General features: G+C 49.5%; 1 protein-coding gene and 1 long non-coding RNA gene across 2 annotated transcripts; one reads left to right on the forward strand and one right to left on the reverse strand.

Moving 5' to 3' along the window:
- Positions 1 to 5,604: 5,604 nt before the first annotated feature.
- Positions 5,605 to 15,515, reverse strand: ARPIN (actin related protein 2/3 complex inhibitor). Its single transcript, NM_001252380.1, has 6 exons — positions 15,363 to 15,515; positions 14,080 to 14,155; positions 11,121 to 11,253; positions 7,646 to 7,852; positions 7,107 to 7,270; positions 5,605 to 5,982 (listed from the first exon to the last, which is right to left on the reverse strand). The coding sequence occupies exons 1-6, from the start codon at positions 15,452 to 15,454 to the stop codon at positions 5,974 to 5,976; spliced, it is 681 nt and encodes a 226-aa protein (NP_001239309.1). The 5' UTR covers positions 15,455 to 15,515; the 3' UTR covers positions 5,605 to 5,973.
- LOC111095225 lies at positions 10,800 to 14,579 on the forward strand. The gene is made up of 2 exons (XR_005357072.1): positions 10,800 to 10,937; positions 14,143 to 14,579. It is a non-coding gene; the product is annotated as an uncharacterized LOC111095225 (long non-coding RNA).
- Positions 15,516 to 18,214: the final 2,699 nt, after the last annotated feature.

Genomic DNA, 18,214 nt, shown 5'->3' on the forward strand with positions numbered 1-18,214 from the left:
TTCAAGCGCCGGCGGCTCCCACAAAGCATCTCCTTCCGTCACAACACGGCCACTTCCGCTTGGTGCGCGGCGGCGCGGGGCCCGCGGAAACGTGCGCCCGCGCCCAAGGGTCCGGCTTCCCTGCGCCCCGAGGAGGAAGCTCCAGGTGGGGCGGCGAGGAGCGCGGCGAGGGGCTCGGCGAGGGCCGGGCCGGCGCGGACCGCGGGGCTGGGCCGGGTCGTCCCCTCGGCTAGCAGCGGCTCGCCCGTCAAGGTCTGGCCGGGGCGCGCGCCGGGATGGGCCGCCGGCCGCAGAGCCCCGGGCGGAGCACGTCAGAAGAGCGGATGCCGGAGCCGAGGCTCCGAGAACGGCCGCGCTCCCGGTCCCCGCGAAAACCTACGGTGCTGCCTTCACCGTGACCCCCGCGGGGCGGCTCGCCGCGCCACTGCCCGCCGGGGGGACGTTTGCTTCTTTGCCGCTCTTCCGTGTTGCACGCAGGGCTGCGGTGCATCGGACAGGTGCCTGCTCGTGCAAAGGGGCCGTTTCTCCGAGGTCGGCAGTGAATGGGCCAATTCAGGGATCTTCAGTAAATCCGTGCGGCGACCCCAAATTGGTAGATTTTGCTTCTCCTTTGAGTGACTCAGTGGGGGAGACGGGGAGCAGGTCCCTATCGCACTTAGAGCGACAAATTAGCATCACCCCGTCCAGAGGACAGGCAGTGGGCATCCAAAGCCTTTAAAATGTATAGAACATTAGGCCCAGCGATTTCCAGTTTTAGAATTTCTAATAAAAAGATTGTGGACGTGGGGCACCTCGGTGGCTCAGTTGGTTAAGCGTCTACCTTCTGCTCAGGTCCTGGGATCCAGACCCGAGTCCAGCTACTTGCTCAGCAGGGAGTCTGCTGCTCCTTCTCCCTCTGAGCCTGTGTGCACCTGCTCTTTCTCCTCTCATAAATAAAATCTTAAAAAAAAAAAAAAAGATCGTGTACATGGGAAAAGCCTCAAGAATTTACATCTCAGCAGTGTTAGCTGCAGGGAAAAATGGGAAACAAACTATTCGGAATCAAGTTATTTATTGAATGCCTTGTTCCACATGCACATGAGAAGTATTAAATGGTCATTAAAAATAATATTGTGAAAAGTTTAGGGTATAGATAAGTGTTCATGGCGTATCTCTAAGTGAAAAGATCACACAAGGTATGCACATGGATATCCCACTGTATAAAAGACTTAAAGTAGTCTGACAGCAAGAATGAATGTGAATAATTATCAAAATATTAATAATAATTATCGTGTCTGATGGAATGGCGGCAACGCAAAGTGTTGAGCGTAGGTCACTGTAACAACACTGCCTACTTTGGTCAAGTGCCTTCATCTGTAAAACTGGCATAGTATCTGTTTCCTTTACTGCAAAACTACTATTCTTTACTATAAAACTTTTCCACTTGAAAAAAATTATTCTACTTAGATGGTTGTATACACAAAATTAGTTACTGTTTGTAAGCACTTGGAACAATGCATGGCATATGATTGAGTAGTACATAAGTTAATAAACAGTGAAATTCTGGTTTTCACTTTTTGAATTTTCTAAACTAATATGTATTACTCTTGTAGCCAGACTTTTTAACTCAAAAAAAAAAAAAATAGCCCAAGGGCACCTGGGTGGCTCAGTTGGTTAAGCCAACTCTTGATCTCGGCTCAGGGCTTGATCTCAGAGTGGTGAGTTCAAGCCCTGCATTGGGCTCCACCCTGGGCATGAAGCATATTTAAAAAAAAAAAAATCCCAAGTCAATAAATATGCATTGAAACTTGAAAAAATGTTTCAAATGTTGAGGAGAAATATTAAAGAAAATTCTAAAACAAGAATAATGAAGGGGACCTAGCTCTACCAACTATTAAAACCTATTATAATGCTTCAAATTGTCACTATATATAGGGAGACTAATTAAAATAGAATAATAATTTAGGTACAAATTAACTTTAATATGTGTTATAGGACACATCATAACTTGTGAGAAGGAATCCAACAAATATGCTGGAATAACTGCTTACCAATTTGAAAATAAGCTATTTAGTTGTCTCACTTTAATTAAGGACCTAAATGTAAAATCAGGTGATAATGGAAGAAATTGAAACTGAGTAACATTTGAAAAGAGAATATAAGCTTAGGTGCAATAAAAATCACAAAGAATCAATAGATATATCTATATAAAGAGTTGTTTGTAAAAAGATTAACTTTTTAAAAGTGGAAAAGAACTTCTTAAAATGGTCAGTGGTTATATTTAAAATGTAAATAACTGAAAGACTTTCTCCCTCAGTATATAAACAGGCAATGAAACTGAGTAAGCAAAGAGGAAACATACTTAGGTAATGAACATGAAAAAAATGCTTAAGCTCAGTATTAATTGGGGGGAAAGGCTAATCACAAAGTATTAACTTTAAAGTACTGTTTTTACCTTATCAAATATCATTTTTTAAATGTTATTACACCCAATTCTGGTAAGGGGAGCATGAAAATGGTCCTCTCCTACAGTGCTGGTGAAATTATAATTTAGAATAACCCTTTTGGAAAGCAATTTGACAACCTAAAAAGAGTTTTACAAAAAAAACTCCTAGACTCCCTGTAATGTGACTCCTGCAAATCTGTCCCTAAAGAAATGACCACAAAATACAAAAATATGGTGGTGGGGGATTTGGGGGTGCAGGGAGGTTCTATGGGTGATATTGAGGGAACTTTATAATCTAAAACAGTTACTAACACATTAATTATATTAGCTCTAAAGAGGAATCAATTAATTACCCCAAAATTGGACCATGTTAGAGCAATTAAATGATAGTCAATCTTAAAAAACAATGGCTATGAAATCTGTGTGGCAATATGGAAAGTGATTAGGTAACATTAATTGAAAAAGGATTATCAGGGATCCCTGGGTGGCCCAGCAGTTTGGCGCCTGCCTTTGGCCCAGGGCACGATCCTGGAGACCCAGGATTGAATCCCACGTTGGGCTCCCGGTGCATGGAGCCTGCTTTTCCCTCTGCCTATGTCTCTGCCTCTCTCTCTCTCTCTCTGACTATCATAAATAAATAAAAATTTTTTAAAAAGGATTATCAAATTTTATGTGTAGGTGTGGTATAACCACCATGTACAGAACTTGCATATTCAAGGAACGAGCCACTCCCCCACCTCCATGGCTTGGCAGATACTTTTGTCTTGCTGGGAAGTCCCTTTCCTCCTCTGTCTACCTGGATTTCTTTCCATCTCCACTCCCGCCACTATACACCAAACCACTCCAGCCTCTCACTGTGACAGTCTACCAGTGGGGCTCATTGCCTTCAGTTTCTCTGCAGTCAAGTGATCTTTGGTATAAACAAATCAAATCTTATCACTCTCCCCAGAATCACTGGCTTCTAGGAAGTTGAGGATAAAGTCCTAAAATACTTAACATGCTAAAAATGCCATGCCCGATCTCCTGCCTCATCTCAACAACCTCTAACTCCACCCATTCTCTGAGCTCCAGCCACAAAGGCTTTTTCCTTCCTTCCTTTCTTCCTCCCTCCCTCCTTTCATCTCTTCCCGATCCTCCCAGGACACCAAGTCCATTGGTTCCCTAGGGCTTCCCCCACTGACACACTGGGCCTCCTGTTTTGGGATGGTGGCCTACCTACCTAACCTTGTCACATCCTTTGGCCACAGTGCTTTGGACAGCAGGATGCCTTCACTGGGTATCTCCACGCCAGATCAGTATCTCCAGTCTTCCTGCTGTTTAACCACTTCCCTGGCCACACCCATGGTTGAGGCCCCAGCATGCTCAACAGCTAACTGGCCCCATTCAGACACAGGACACCAGGGGCGCAGCTTCTGTAATAGTCAAGGTGAGAGGTCACAGGGATCTGAACAAAGAGCAACAACAGTGCAGTCCAGTGACTGGTGAGTTCAGGTGGCCTCAATGAAGTGTGAATCCCAACCCTCACAGCCATATTGTCAAGCCCAGCCTCCAATATGCAAGACTGTAAATGAAAATTGGAACCATGATAATAAATTCTGGAAGCATAATAGGACCTGCTCAACTGCCAACAGCAATAGGACCAATTTTATCCTAGGCAGATCAGCAGTTAAGGGGTTAGGCAAGTTTCCTAAAGTCTAGGAATATAACCCCACTTCACAGGGCCAGGACTCCTCTGGCCCCTGTGTCCAATGTCCTTCTGTAGGCCAAGGAAGCAAAGGACAGTGGGGGTGGGGGTGGGGATGGGAAGAACATGAACTTTGTTTTTGACAGCTCTGGATTTGTTTTATTTTATTTATTTTTATTTATTATTTATGATAGTCACAGAGAGAGAGAGGCAGAGACATAGGCAGAGGGAGAAGCAGGCTCCATGCACTGGGAGCCCGACGTGGGATTCGATCCTGGGTCTCCAGGATCGTGCCCTGGGCCAAAGGCAGGCGCCAAACCGCTGCGCCACCCAGGGATCCCGACAGCTCTGGATTTGAATCCTGGCTGTGCCACTTATTAGCTGTGACTCTGAGCAAGTTGCTTTAACCTCTCTGAAGCCTCTTTTCTCTCCTGTAGTCTACATGTGGAAGCAGAATAACCCAGTGAAGAATATAGAGTTTGAAATATGACTGCCTGGGTTTAAATTCCTCACCTCCATATACTATGGATAGAGACTCTAAGCTTCAGAATCATATGAAAAAAAAAAAAAAAAGAAAAGAAAAAGAATCACATGTACCTCATGGGTTAAAAGTGACAGTTAAAGTAGGCTATTGCAAGCACTTGGCAAATATGGGTTCCCCCACTATCCAAAAAAGTACAGCATTCCTATGAAACTTTTTGTAAACTGAAATGAGAGACAGTGGAGAAGCAATCACCATTAACTTACAGGGAAAATTTTTTGAGCCTTCTTAGGCTTTTCTGAAACCTTAGGGCAGCTCTTGCTAATGCATGCACAAAATCAATTGAGATAAAGCACAGATGCTCAGACACAGTTCAAAGCTATGGAGGCTTGATGCTTGAGTATAGTTCCCTAGGACGGTGACTGGTGGAGACATTCTCACTACTTGGGGTGCATACAGACTCTATAACGGCTCCCTGCAAAACAAATGCTGAATGCTATTTTCATTTTTTCCCTTCTTTCATAAAAATGAAAACCCACTGCAGATTTCTTTTGGTTAGAAAAAACAAGTACTAAGGTAGTTCTTTCCTAAAAGCCAAGTGTCATAATGTAAACTTTTGAAAAGTGGGAGATACGTGTGCTAGCACCAGGAATTACTCAACAGTCAGTGGCTAGAATTATTATTATGGAAAGCACCTAGTGCTGTGTTTGATACACTGGGGGACTCAATACTTTTTCATTTACCACCTTCTTCTCTTGTCCCTGAGGCCAGCAGGATCCATGCCACCAAGTCTCTGCCCATTCTTAGGACATGTGGATTTCAACTCCACATCTGGTCACAGATCTGTGTGGGCACACTAGCTACCAAGGCAGTGTTCATGATCAAAAAGTCATGGCTTCCTTCTCATAGGATCACTGCTCGGCTTGAAGACTGTTTGCACCTAACAGAACCCAGTCAATGCAGAGAATCCTTTTTTGGAGATTTACTCGCTCATAAAATATTCTCAAAGTACAAAAAAATAACAACAAAGCTGTTATCAAAATGTGGCCTTGTAGAGTCTGAGAGGTGGGGACCTGGAGGACTCATCCACTTCCTACCTCTAGAAACAAGGCTGTTATTCAGGGCAAGGGCCACCATGGAAATGTCTAGATCTAGACTCACACCAAGGGAGGGCCCCTCCATGAGCCAAAGCATGGCACTACTGCTCATGTCATGGTCTTAGGTTTGATTTTAGCAGCACTTATTCAAAGGTTATTCCATTGCAGCTGTAGGAAGAACCAGGTAAGGTTTGGCAGACTGCTCCCTTGAGCTCTAGAGTAGATGTGGATGGAAGAGACTCTCAGCAGTGCTGGTGGGACCAGAGGCACTTCACTCCCACTCACTTCAGTCGTCCTAGGGGTTAAGTAAAGAGGCGTTAACAGAGTACATTTCATAGAAGTCTCCTATAAATCATCAGATAAACAAGGGTTCAATTGAGTGGTACCAGTGGCACCCTCAGCCACCTTCCTTGGCTTCCCCTCGTTAGAGCTGGCTCAGGGAGCTGGCCTGGTAGCTCCAATTATTTTTCATTCTGAGACTCACTTTATTAAGACAAATGGGAATCTAGACACTTCCTGCCCTGCCTTCTCTGGTGAATGTCATCATCTGCATCACCTAGATAAATAGCCCATTTTTCTGTGACATTGTTTTATTTTATTTTATTTTTTTAATTTTTATTTATTTATGATAGTCACAGAGAGAGAGAGAGAGAGAGAGGGGCAGAGACACAGGCAGAGGGAGAAGCAGGCTCCATGCACCGGGAGCCTGACGTGGGATTTGATCCAGGGTCTCCAGGATCGCGCCCTGGGCCAAAGGCAGGCGCCAAACCATTGCGCCACCCAGGGATCCCTGTGACATTGTTTTAAATGTTCAATTAGGGGCCTTTTCACATCAACTCAAATCTTCAGGTGAAATACACTTCAGAAAAACATATCAACTGTGGATAGACTGGAGCTCAAGTAGGGGGCTGATCTTTGGCAAAAAACAAAACAAAACAACAACAAAAAAACCCTAGTAAGGACCAAGCCAGCCATTTTTCCAGCCACTTTGGGCAGGAAGCCCAGAATGAAGGAGGAAAAAAAATGCTCATTCAGCTCAGCTGCCACAACATGTCTAATGTATTCACTTGAAGTGAAAATGTTTAGAGATTTCATGGCATCAGGTTTCATTGGTTTCCCCTCCATAGTCCATTCTTTCCATATCTTGCTTTTATCAACCTTTGGGACTTTCTTGAAGATTGGCACAGTTCTGACCCACTAAAAAGAAAGGTCTCAGGTTGCCACCCTTCATTCCCTGAAAAGATTTTCCTGAAGCTAACACACCCTCGGGAATTCCATGGAATTCCACTAAAGCTGGGAGCATAAAATTTATGGTGCTGTGTCCCTGTCCTACACCCAATCTCAGGCCATACATCCAGAACTCCTGTCAAGAGATAAGCTATACTGACGCCAGTTCCACAGTCAACTCCCCTGACCTACCCACTCCTCATCCTCTGCCCCGTCTCCCTGCTCTCGGGTCTCTGCCATGGCTCCCTCCGAAGACTTCTGGGCCATGATGCTGTCTGTCCAGGATGCCCCTGTCTTTCCATCACCAGCAAAATTACATTTGGTTACTGTTCCAGCGTCAAGTTTGGCTAATGACTCTGAAAGAAAGAAAGAAGTTGAATGGCCCATCTCCCTATTTTGGAAACGTAGTGGGGGCTGGCCTGCTCTGCTGGGGTCTCCAAGGCCTGGGTTATACCACTATTCTCTCAGGCCTGGGTGCCCTCAAGGAGGCCCTGAGTGTGACCCTCAAGGCCCTAGATTGGAGACTTCACCCACAGAACCCACGGGATTGGGCGGCACCCCAGGATTCAGAGTGTCTAGGCTGCTGGCCCCAGGGCACTTGTCCAGAGACTTAGGAATAAATCGCAGGAATGAGCAGACTTGGTGCGCTCACTTGAGTTCTAAGCAGGAGGGGTAGAGGAGCCTCTACAGGCCATGGGGACATGAGGCCTTGTGAGGCCAGTACTGCTCACCCAAGAAGGGGCCATCGCCTCGAGTTTTCAGCCGTACTCCAGTCCCCAGCTCAAGCTCCATCGCCTCCATCTCTGACTCAGGTATCCAGAACGCCACTGTCTGGTCAGGGGTAAGGCTCTCTGTCAGTGCAAGCAGCTCTGGCTTTTGTACCAGTGCCTTCAGCATGTCAGGTGTGAGTCTGTCGGTGTCTCCCATGGCTTCCACCTCTGCAGGCACACAGCACAAGGTCATTACTGCTGGGGTACCTGGGTGGTTCAGTAGTTGAGCATCTGCTTTGGCTTAGGTGGTGATCCCGGGTCCTGGAATCAAGTCTTACATCAGGCTTCCTGAGGGGTGCCTACTTCTCTCTCTGCCTATGTCTCTGCCTCTCTCTCTCTGTTTCTCATGAATAAATAAAAATCTTTAAAAAAAAAAAAAAGACAAGAAAAAAGAAGGAGGTCATTACTGCTGTAATAGCAAGCACATAGAGAGGGTCTTTTAGGAGACCAGGTGAGGCCTGAGTGTTTTACACAGTCATAACCACCTAAAGGTAGGGCTCTGCATCCCCATGGTGCCAGTACTCACCGAGGAACTCCAGGCAGAGGGGTAATGGGCATGTGCTCTGGAACCAGGCTGCCTGGTGCAAATCTGCATGCGAGCCACGTGAGCTTGGGCAAGTGACTTAACCTCTCTCTGTGCCTGACAAGTAGAAGTGAAAATGGTACCTACCTGATAGGGCTGACGTGAGGTGTCAATGAAATGACAAACATAAAGCACTTAGCACAGTGTCTGGCACGTGGTAAACCCTCAACGAGTATAAATGTTGTAATTACTCCTTTTTTTACACAAGAGAAAACAAAGGCTTAGAGAGCTGAAGTGAGTCGCCCCAGGTCATACAGCTAGTCAGTGGAAGAGGCAGGATTCAAACCCTCCATAAATTTCTGCCGCCCTGTTGAGTCTCCAGTGACTAGACAGGGTTCTCTCCAGGCTCTAGGGTCTCCTTGCTGGGCTAGGGTCTGCTGGAATGAGCAGCGAAATGTGGCGCTCCCCATACCCTCCATTGGACTGCTCATCCCAGCCCTGGGAAAGCTCAAGGCTCAGGGAGGATTCCAAGAGCCTCATCTGCCTGCCCCAAAATGTCCCAAATCTGCAGATCCCAGGTTGGAGACTTGGGGAGGGGGAGACCAGTGTCCTAGACTGAGAAGTGAGGCTTCACGGGGCCAGGAGGACTCACAAGGCCTTGAGATCTCACAAAGGTGTGCACAGCCAGCCCAGCTCAGCAACCCGAGGCTGTCCTGCAGGTGCCCTCTCCATGCCAAGAGACTGGGGCAGGGCTCTGCTGGAGACATCAAACCCATGGAGCCCACACCCTGTTCCAATCAGGATTCCATTCAAAACTCCCAAGCTTTTTCAGGGATGCTTCTGGGGTTCCCCAGATACCTCACTCCCACCAAGGGCTTTCAAATTGCCCTACTCCTCATTCCCCACCCTGCTCAATGTCCCTCGGATGAACCACCTCACCGCCACTTCCCAAGATAACAGAAGCCAGAGGTGGGGCTACTAGTCCCTGGCCAGCATCTACCTGTCAATTTACCCATAGGCATATGAAACCTCCTCTCCTTCCCTCTGTTTGTCTCAAAGGACCACATGTCCCCTTCCTGCCTAGAGCCAGCTCCTCCATCTGGGCTCCTGATCTAACACCCTCCCCCTCCTCACGGACCTGGCTCTTCTTCTCTACACTGGATCTTTCCTTCATGCCCTCCTGAATCCTGGCTCTGATACCGAGTACTGCAGACGCCCATCACCCCCAATCAGAGTCACTGGGAGCCCTTCACTGGGAGGCTGCTGGATCCTCTGCAGTCTTCACTTTACTGGGTCTCGGGCAGCACCTGATCCTTTTGCTACCTCCTCCTACATATCTCCCCGTGCCACCTTCACTGGGCCTCAGAGACACATAGGCTCCCCATCTCCCTCAGCCCCCTGCAGGGGTCCCTTCTGCTCCTTATGGGCTTCTTCCCTATTCTCCCATCATTGGTCTTCCCGAAAACAGCCTCCTGGGCTACTCCATCCATTTTTACAGTTTTAGTACTAGCAATGTGTCATGACTCCTCAACATGTGCTGCCAGCCCAGCCTACTTCCTGGGTTCTAGAACTGTATTTCCAAGACCTCAGGGGACATTGACCTTTGCCTAGAAGTGTGACCACACATCCCACGCAGAACTCTTCTTCCCCCAACACCTGCACCCAAGCCCAAACCCCAAGGTCATCCCTGATTCCTCCTCATTCTCCCCATCGCCAAACTCCAAGGCCACTGTCCCTCCTCTGTCTTGAGTCTGTCCAGTCTCTCCATCCTCACTGACAGGCCCTTATTCTGGCCATCGCAGCTCCCAACAGGCCTGCTGGTCTCCCTTGTTTTTAAAAACTATTCTATTCATGTTACTTGCCTACTTAGAACTACTCACGACTCTGGAGCCCTTCTCCACCTGGCCCCTGCCTCCCTAAGGGCTTCTCCTCACCTGCATCATGAGCCCCCAGCACCCAGCATGCCTTGGCACACAACCCCCTCCTGAAACACCCTTCCAAGCTCTAGTACCCTGCTGATTCCTACTTTCCTTTCAGCATCCTATAACAGTGTTCCCTTCTCCAGGGCAGCCCTTGACCATCCTGCCTGGGCCCAGAGCCCCTTCTCAGTCAGCTCCAGTCCTCGGCCTGTCCATCTCCTCTACCAGACTGAGGACATCTCGAGTGCAGGTCTAAGTGTTGTTCATCCCTGGACCCTTGGCATGTGGCTCAGGACCTGGCACAGGGCAGATGCTCATTAAATATTCAGAGAATGGGGGTACCTGGGTGGCTCAGTGGTTGAACGTCTGCCTTTGGCTCAGGTCAGGATCCTGGGGTCCTGGGATCAAGTCCCACATTGGGCTCCCTGCAGGAAGCCTGCTTCTCCCTCTGCCTATGTCTCTGCCTCTCTATCTATGTCTCTCATGAAAAAAAAAATCTAAATATTCAGAGAACGAACAGACAACTGAAATATGGACAGGATGATGGATGGATTCTCCTTCAACCTCGAAACCTCCTTCCACGGGGCAGACATCAAACAGGTCCTTGTAGAGCCACAATTGGAAAGATGGATGAGGTCACAAAGGGCCTCAGAATCTCAAGGGAATTTGGGCCAGAGAATGGAGGCTGCCAGGGGCCTGGCCTGGGCTCTGCACAAAGGTGGTGAGTCCCCAGAGCCAGGTACTTGGATGACTCTGCCAGACTGAGGGAATCGGCAGGAGTTGGAAGGCCAGTTAGGCCCTTGGGATTGAGGTGGGGCACTGGGGATCCTCTGAGTGAATGGTGGGCAGGAAAGAGTCCAGTCAGGGGCCCTCAGGCCAGACACACACTTCAAGGCCACCCACACTGAGAAGACACTCCAAGGGGCCCAGAGAACCCAGAGACACAGAAAGGCCACAGGGGGGCCCTAAGGGAGGAAGGATGGAAGATACCTACTGTAGGATGACATGAGGAAGCCCGTGTTCACCTTCCTGGTGGCGCTGAAGTTGGGCTCGATTTCATTTCCCTTGGGGTCAAACTTCCGGCGATGGATGCGATTGGGCCTGATGTACAGCACATAGTAGCGCTCCTGGGGCGAGAGAGAGAGAGAGAGAGAGAGAGAGAGAGAGAGAGGAGGCTTTTTCACTCCCCGTTCCCTCCAACACACGCACTCCCCACAGGGAGGGCTCCACTGCAAACCATCTCCAATCTCTCCCTCCACCCCGAATCCCACCTCAGCTCCAAAAGATATTCAAGCTGGGCAGATGCCCCCCTTCCAATCAATATTTATGGGTTAATCCAATCATGTGCTTAGTACAGCACCTGCCACACCTAATAAACCATGTAGACAGCTGTGAGATGGCCGACTCTGGGTCTGACTCCAAAGTCTCCACCCAGCCAGACACAGAAAACCATAACCCAAGCACCAAGAACCCCAAATACTGTGACACAGGAGTGAAAGAAGCCAAAGTGTCCTGGAAAGGGCATTGTAAGGGCCACGACTGTGCCCTTCCAACATAGGTGGGACCTGAAACAAAAATCCTTCCTAGCCTCAGTTTCTCCTGTGGCAAGGGGATAATATAGCACGTTATCCTATGTTCAGGAATGTTGTAAAGGTCCACTGAGATGATAGAGGAGCAAGCCCAGTGTAAAACACGGAGTGTGCTGTCAATGCTGTTTGCCAGCTACTCTAATCCAAGTAGGTGGATGACATGCTCCCAAAGATTGAAGAAGAGGAATCCACTTCATAGGAGAAACATAAAAGGGAAGGTCTCGAAGGGTGAAGAAACCCACAACTGCAAGATATAGGGTGTAGGGAGACTATTAGAAGCCTGGGACAGGTAAGAAATAAATTCAAGGTCCTGCATACGTGTCTGAGCCACAACTAGAGGGTGCTCAGAGCCATCATGGGTGCCCAGGCTGGCAATGCAAGTAGGATCAGTTTGAGATGGGCCTTAAATTGGTATTTGGAGTTTAGACTTTATCTGGTAGACAAGAAGGAATCTCAAAAGGTTTTTGAGCAGCAGTGAGATCCTCAGAGATGTCTTTCAGGAAACAAGTTGGCAGCAGGGCAAGAATGAGCGTTAGGAGCAGCCAGAAAGCAGGAGGGGCAGGTGCGAGGTGTGATGAGGACAGGCCAAGTTCCTGAGGCCTATCTGAGGCCAGTGGAAAGAGGAAGGGCAGGACAGGGGAAGGGATGGTCCAGGTAGGAGGCCAATAGGACCAGGCATTGCCGGCCTGGGGGAGAGGGGAGAGGAGGAAGAGACAGTGGAAGTCTGTAGGCCTGTGGCCAACTGCTGGCTGGAAGGTCTACTGCCTTATCATTAGGAAGGGAGAACTCAGAGAAAGCAAGTTTGGGCAGGGCTAAGAGAATGCTCTGCCCTGAGGGCAACTGAGGTAGGCCAACTACTCTACATTAGGCTGGAGCTACTACTACAGGCTTTGCAGCGCATGCACGGGGGGGGGGGGGGGGGGGGGGGGGGGGGGGGGGGGGGTTGTTGTCTGCATTGCTGTGTCCACCCTGCTGACTTGCATACTAAGGAAGGGGTGAGGGAGCAGAGGCTCTCCCTGGGGCTGTAGGACAGCAACAGGCTCTGAGTAGCACCAGGCCTCTAGCTTGCCTCCGGGACACTGAGGTGAGCTCAGCTTTACAGGTAAGGTGGTCAGCACAGTAGACAGGCGCTATATGAAAGGGGGTGGAAATTCAGAACTAGCGCTCTGGAGAGCGACACCAGCAAGAACAGCAGGTGTCTGTGTACACCCAAGATGGTGATAGAGGGCATGACCCCAAGGGCATGAGAAGGCACCCATGTGGGAACTGAAGCCCCCAGATAGACTTCCCAAGTAGGCTGGACAAAGGCCCCCCACACAGCAACTTGCATCCTGCCCCAGTGTCCCTGCCTGTCTGCACAAGGAGCTCCAGGTCTGGGGCTCCTGGGTGGCTTAGTGGTTGAGTGTCTGCCTTTGGCTCAGGCCGTGATCCTGGGGTCCTGGGATTGAGTCCCACATCAGGCTCCTGGCAGGGAGCCTGCTCCTCCCTCTGCCTATGTCTCTGCGTCTCTCATGAATAAATAAATAAAATCTGTTTAAAAAAAAAAAAAAGGATCTCCAGATCCACAGTACTGACCTGCTGTATAAAAATCCAACATTCCAAAGTGTTTAACCACACACAGTGGTGTTCAAAAACCAGCGAGCCCATGCCAAGAGATTCACCACTTTGCAAATGGGGAACTTCAAGGCTCCTTCTCAAATTCACCAGAACATTTAAAATAATGCAATTCCAAAAGAATTCCAAGGACATGCAACCTCCCAAGAACAGATGGCATACCCAGAAAGGGGAAGGTCACTGCTGATCTCCCCCGCCCCCACCCCCCACATGCTGCTAACCCCACTCTGATCTTATCCATCAGGCCCTAGGGCAGTGGGAACCACCAGACCAGAAGCCAGGAATCTGCCCCCTCACTCAGCCCTCCCAGAATAAAGAGCCACTCATCCTGCCCATCCAGCAAGGCTCCCAGCACTCTAAACAGAAGTGACAGGACCTCTTTGGAGTACCTTCCAGCCTTGTAGCACCCAACACCTCAGCCAGTGAACCAATCACCTCACCCCTTCCTACTCTCAACCCTCCCAATCCCGGCCCCAAACCTGCCTTTGGGGTTAGGGCTGGTCTGTCTTGTCAGCAAGATCCCAGGCCTTGCCATCTGTTCTCAGCCCAGCACCATCTCAGTTGACCCCTTTCCACCCAGGGGCCCCTTTGGCCTACTGTCTCTCAACCCATCCCCTACCTGTCCACAAACCCCTCCGGGAGTGAGTTGCCCAAGTCTGGGCACTGGCAGAGCCAAGCACAGGGAGATGCCTTGGTGGGTGAGGACCGTGAAGCCAGTGCCCTGTGGGAGTCCCCAAGGAAGCCTCTCACCTTTTTGTCATGGGCATCCAAGATGCTGTGCCGAGACACATCTACCAGTTCTCCCTCCAGCAGGACGCCTTCTCCCCTGGGGATGAGAGAGAAAGAAGGGATTCACTGGTTCCGTCAGACCTCAGAGAAGAACTACAACTACAAGTTCAACGTCCCAAGCCAAAGTCTATACTGAGGACAGAAGTGTCTCCTACAGGCCTGGACCCTGAGCAGGCCTGGTACTGAGCAATGCTTTTCTTTGTGCTTCCCACAAAGAAAAGGGGAAGCACAAAGGAATGGGGGCCTCCATTCCTCCCAAGGCCCCAAAGGCTGGGGCTCTGCACAGAGGGTAGGGGGTTCCCTCTGGGGCTATAAGACCAAGCTGTGGCCCCTCCTGCAAGGGGTTACTGTAAGTAGAGCCTCAGAGTAACAGCCATTTCATTCTGCTTCTGTGATTATGACAGCATGAGACCATGTAAGCGAAGGTGTTTGTAAACTATTAAATGCTTACTCAATATAAAGGATTTTATTTTTGTATTTTAATTTGAGGGAGGGGTCTGAGCTGCTATAAAGTATCCTCCTTTTTCACCTGTTAAAAAGCACTTTCTATTCCTCTTCTCATTCATATCCACTTAGATGTGGGTAAACCCAAACTCCTAAGTTTTAGGACTAGCCCAAGATCGCCGGGTCCCTCTCAGAGAGGAACTAGATCAGCGCTTCCCGCTTCTAGTTTGCATTTTAAAAGCAGAACCTGGGGCTTCCCTTTGTAGAGCCACGGAAATGGAGAGGGGTGGGGACTCGATCGAAGGGATGGGGACCAAAATGGAAACTCCTACTTCACCTGCCCTACCCACCGCCTCACCTCCGAATACGTCAGTGTCCGTACCTGCAAATGGAATGACCCATTTGTTCCCCCCCGCGCCCCCCCCGCGCCCCGAGCCCTCCCGCGGCCACGCCAGGCCGCCGCCCCGCGCTGGTTCCCCGCGTCCGGCTCCCGCACGGCGTCCTCCCTTCCGGGGCGGGAAGAGCGGCGGCCTGTGCCAGGGCCTGCGGACCCGGCGGCGAGGCAAGCGGCAGGAGCTCAGAGTCGCGGCCGGGGGGCGGGGACCGACAAAGGCCGGAGCCTCTGCGCTCCGTTGAGGCGTCGGGAGGGCCCTGGGGCCAGGGGGAGTCTCGCGCATCTGTGTCCTAGGGGGCGCGCTCCAGCCGCAGGGTCCCGCCTTCCCGCCCGGAGCCCGGAGCCCGGAGCCCGGCTGCGCGCCCCGCGGGGTCGGGGAGGCGGGCGCAGAGGGCGGCGGGCCTACCCCTGGTGGGCGGCGGGGTCCCAGGCCCCCGGGAGCCGCGCGCTCCGCACCGCCTTGTTCCGGAGGGCGCAGTCGTGGTAGATTCGGCTCATGACGCGCGCGGGGCCTCGGGCTGGGCGCGGGGGCAGCGCGGGGGACGGCGGCGGGGAGGGGCGCACCGGCTTCCCAGCGGCGGATCCAGGAAGGGCGCGGCCCCGGCCTGGCCCGGCCCGGCCCGGCCCGGCCCGGCGGGATTTAAAGGGGCCGAGCCCCATTCCTGCGGCGGGACGGCGCGCGCGGGGGAGGTGGGCCTCCCGGAAGACCCGCGGCTGGGGGCTCGGCGTTGGGGAGTGCGGGGAGCCGCGTCCTCCTCTTTCTTGGTACTGGACGGAGACCCCCGCCCCAACACACGCATAAAGGGGAAATTGAGGCCGAGAGATCCTAATAGGATCGGCTCTGGAGGGAGCAGGAATGAAGAAAAGGGAACAGCCCTCTGGGATGGCGGGATGCTCAGCACTGAAGCCGCCCATTATGCTGCGGCTGTGGAAGGGGTTCCTGGGATCCGTGTCGAGGCTTGGGCGTCAGAGCAAGGACACATTAAGGTTGAATCCCAGCTGTGTGAGCGTGAGCAAGTTTCTCAACCTCTCGGAGCCCATGCTTCCTCCTCTAGGGGGTCAGTATCAGAGGGGTAATAAAGATTCTTTTTTTTTTTTTTAAGATTTTATTTATTGAGAGACACACAGAGAGGCAGAGCCATAAGCAGAGGGAGAAGCAGGCTCCCTGCAGACAGCCGGATGCGGGATTTGATCCCAAAACCCCGGGATCACAACCTGAGCCAAAGGCAGATGCTCAACCACTAAGCCCCCCAGGTGCTCCGGTGGTAAAGATTCATAAATTCACTCTAGAACATAACATTTCCCCTCTCTGCCGTCCCACACAGTTCTTGAGCCCCTCCCCAGCTCCCTACTGCCTTTTGCCCATGTATGTAACAATGTAGAGAGGCACTTTCCAAGCCTAGGTTCAGGAGCTTATTTTGATCCTGGGAACTTGGGGAGCCTTGGTTCTGCCGTTTGAGAAGGAACCCTTGAACCCATTCATTCATGGAATTCATCTGTGGCCTCTGGGGGGAGCATTCAAAAGGGGAGTTGGCCATTTAGATACCTGGGAGCCGAAGATGAGCTGTCAGTGGTAAAGCAGCACACTACCCCCGCCCCCCCCCACACACACACATTAAAACTTTGGTGGGTCCTAGGCACTTTTGTTTTCAAGGCTCCTTCCTTGATTAAAAAAATATTTTTAATTATATTTTATGGGTGGGTTGACATAAAAATGAATGTATTAATATTATATATGAAAACATTTTCTTCAGCCTAAAAATTCTTTTTTTTCTTCTAATTTTAAAGAAATTAAAACATTTTCATGGGTCATAGGCTTTGTGTCAAGTGGATTAGCCCTTCCCTCCCCCCTCAGTCTGGCCAACCTGACTGTTCCAGAAAGTCTGAGAGAGAAGGACAAGAGCCCTAGTGGGAAGCCCTTCTGAGCAGAATCATCTTTGGGCTTTCTCTTTTCAAAACTCGCCCTGACTGATTAAGGGAACTCCTACAACTTAATAGCAAAAAAACCTAATAACCTGATCAAAAAATGGGTAAAGGAACTGAATAGATATTTCTCCAAAGAAGACATACATGGGGGGTACCTGGGTGACTCAGTGATTGAGCGTCTGCCTAGGTCCTGGGATGGAGTCCTGCATTGGGCTCCCTGCAGGGAGCCTGCTTCTCTCTCTGCCTGTGTCTTTGCCTCTCTCTCTGTGTCTCTCATGAATAAATAAACACAATCTTAAAAAAAAATAAAGACCTACAAATGGCCAACAGGTACATGAAAAGCTGCTTAACATCACTAATCAGCAGAGAAATGCAAACCCAAACCACAATGAGGTATCACCTCACACCTGTTAGGATGGCTAGTATCAAAAAGATGAAAGGAAAGTATTGGCAAGGATATAGAGAAAGGGGACTATTGATACACTGTTGGTGGGAATGTAGACTGGTGCAGCCACTGTGGAAAATCAGGTATGGAACTTTCGCAAGAAATTAAAAATAGAACTACCATATTATCCAGCAATCAGACTTCTGAATATACATCCCAAAGGAACTGAAATCAGGATCTCAAAGGGATGCCTGCCCTCCCATGTTCCTTGCAGCATTGTTCATAATAGCCAAGACATAGAAGCAATCTAAATGTTCATCAATGGGTAGCTGGGGGGAAAATGTAGTATATACATACAATGGAATATTATTCAGCCTTTAAAAAAAAGGAAGGAAGTCCTGCCATTTGCAACAATAAGGATGAACCTGGAAGAGAAAGAAACAAGACACGGGAAGACGAATACTGCATGATCTCATTTACATGGGGAATCTAAAATAGACTCGTGGAAGCAGAAAATAGAATGGTGGTTGTCAGGGGCTGGGGGAGGGGGAAATGGGGAGGTAGAAGTCAAAGGGGTGCAAAGTTTCAGGTATACACGATGAATTAAGACCTAGAGATCTTAAAAAAAAAAAAAAAAGACCTAGAGATCTACCATACGGTGTAGTGCCTATAGATAATATTGATATATATACTTAAAAATTTACCAAGAGGGTAAATCTTAGGTTAAGTGTTCTTATTGCACATGTAAAATAATAATAGTAGTAAGCTTTTGGAGGCAATAGATATGTTTATGGCATAGATCGTGGTGATGGTTTTTTGGGTGTGTAATTATCTCCAGACTCATCAAGTTGTATACAATAAATATGTACAATTATTTGTATGTCAATTATGCCTCAATAAAATGATTTGAAAAATAAACAAAAAGCCCCAGGTTGGTTGCGGCCATG

The sequence above is a fragment of the Canis lupus genome, chromosome 3 (assembly GCF_011100685.1).
Source record: "Canis lupus familiaris isolate Mischka breed German Shepherd chromosome 3, alternate assembly UU_Cfam_GSD_1.0, whole genome shotgun sequence".
Classification (NCBI taxonomy): Eukaryota; Metazoa; Chordata; class Mammalia; order Carnivora; family Canidae; genus Canis; species Canis lupus.

Coding starts and splice junctions, on each gene's coding strand:
- ARPIN (NM_001252380.1), bottom strand. CDS start 15,454: ATGAGCCGAATCTACCACGACTGCGCCCTCCGGAACAAGGCGGTGCGG. Junction 11,254..14,079: donor TGGATGCCCATGACAAAAAG/GTGAGAGGCTTC, acceptor CTCTCGCCCCAG/GAGCGCTACTATGTGCTGTA. Junction 7,853..11,120: donor CTTCCTCATGTCATCCTACA/GTAGGTATCTTC, acceptor GTGTGCCTGCAG/AGGTGGAAGCCATGGGAGAC.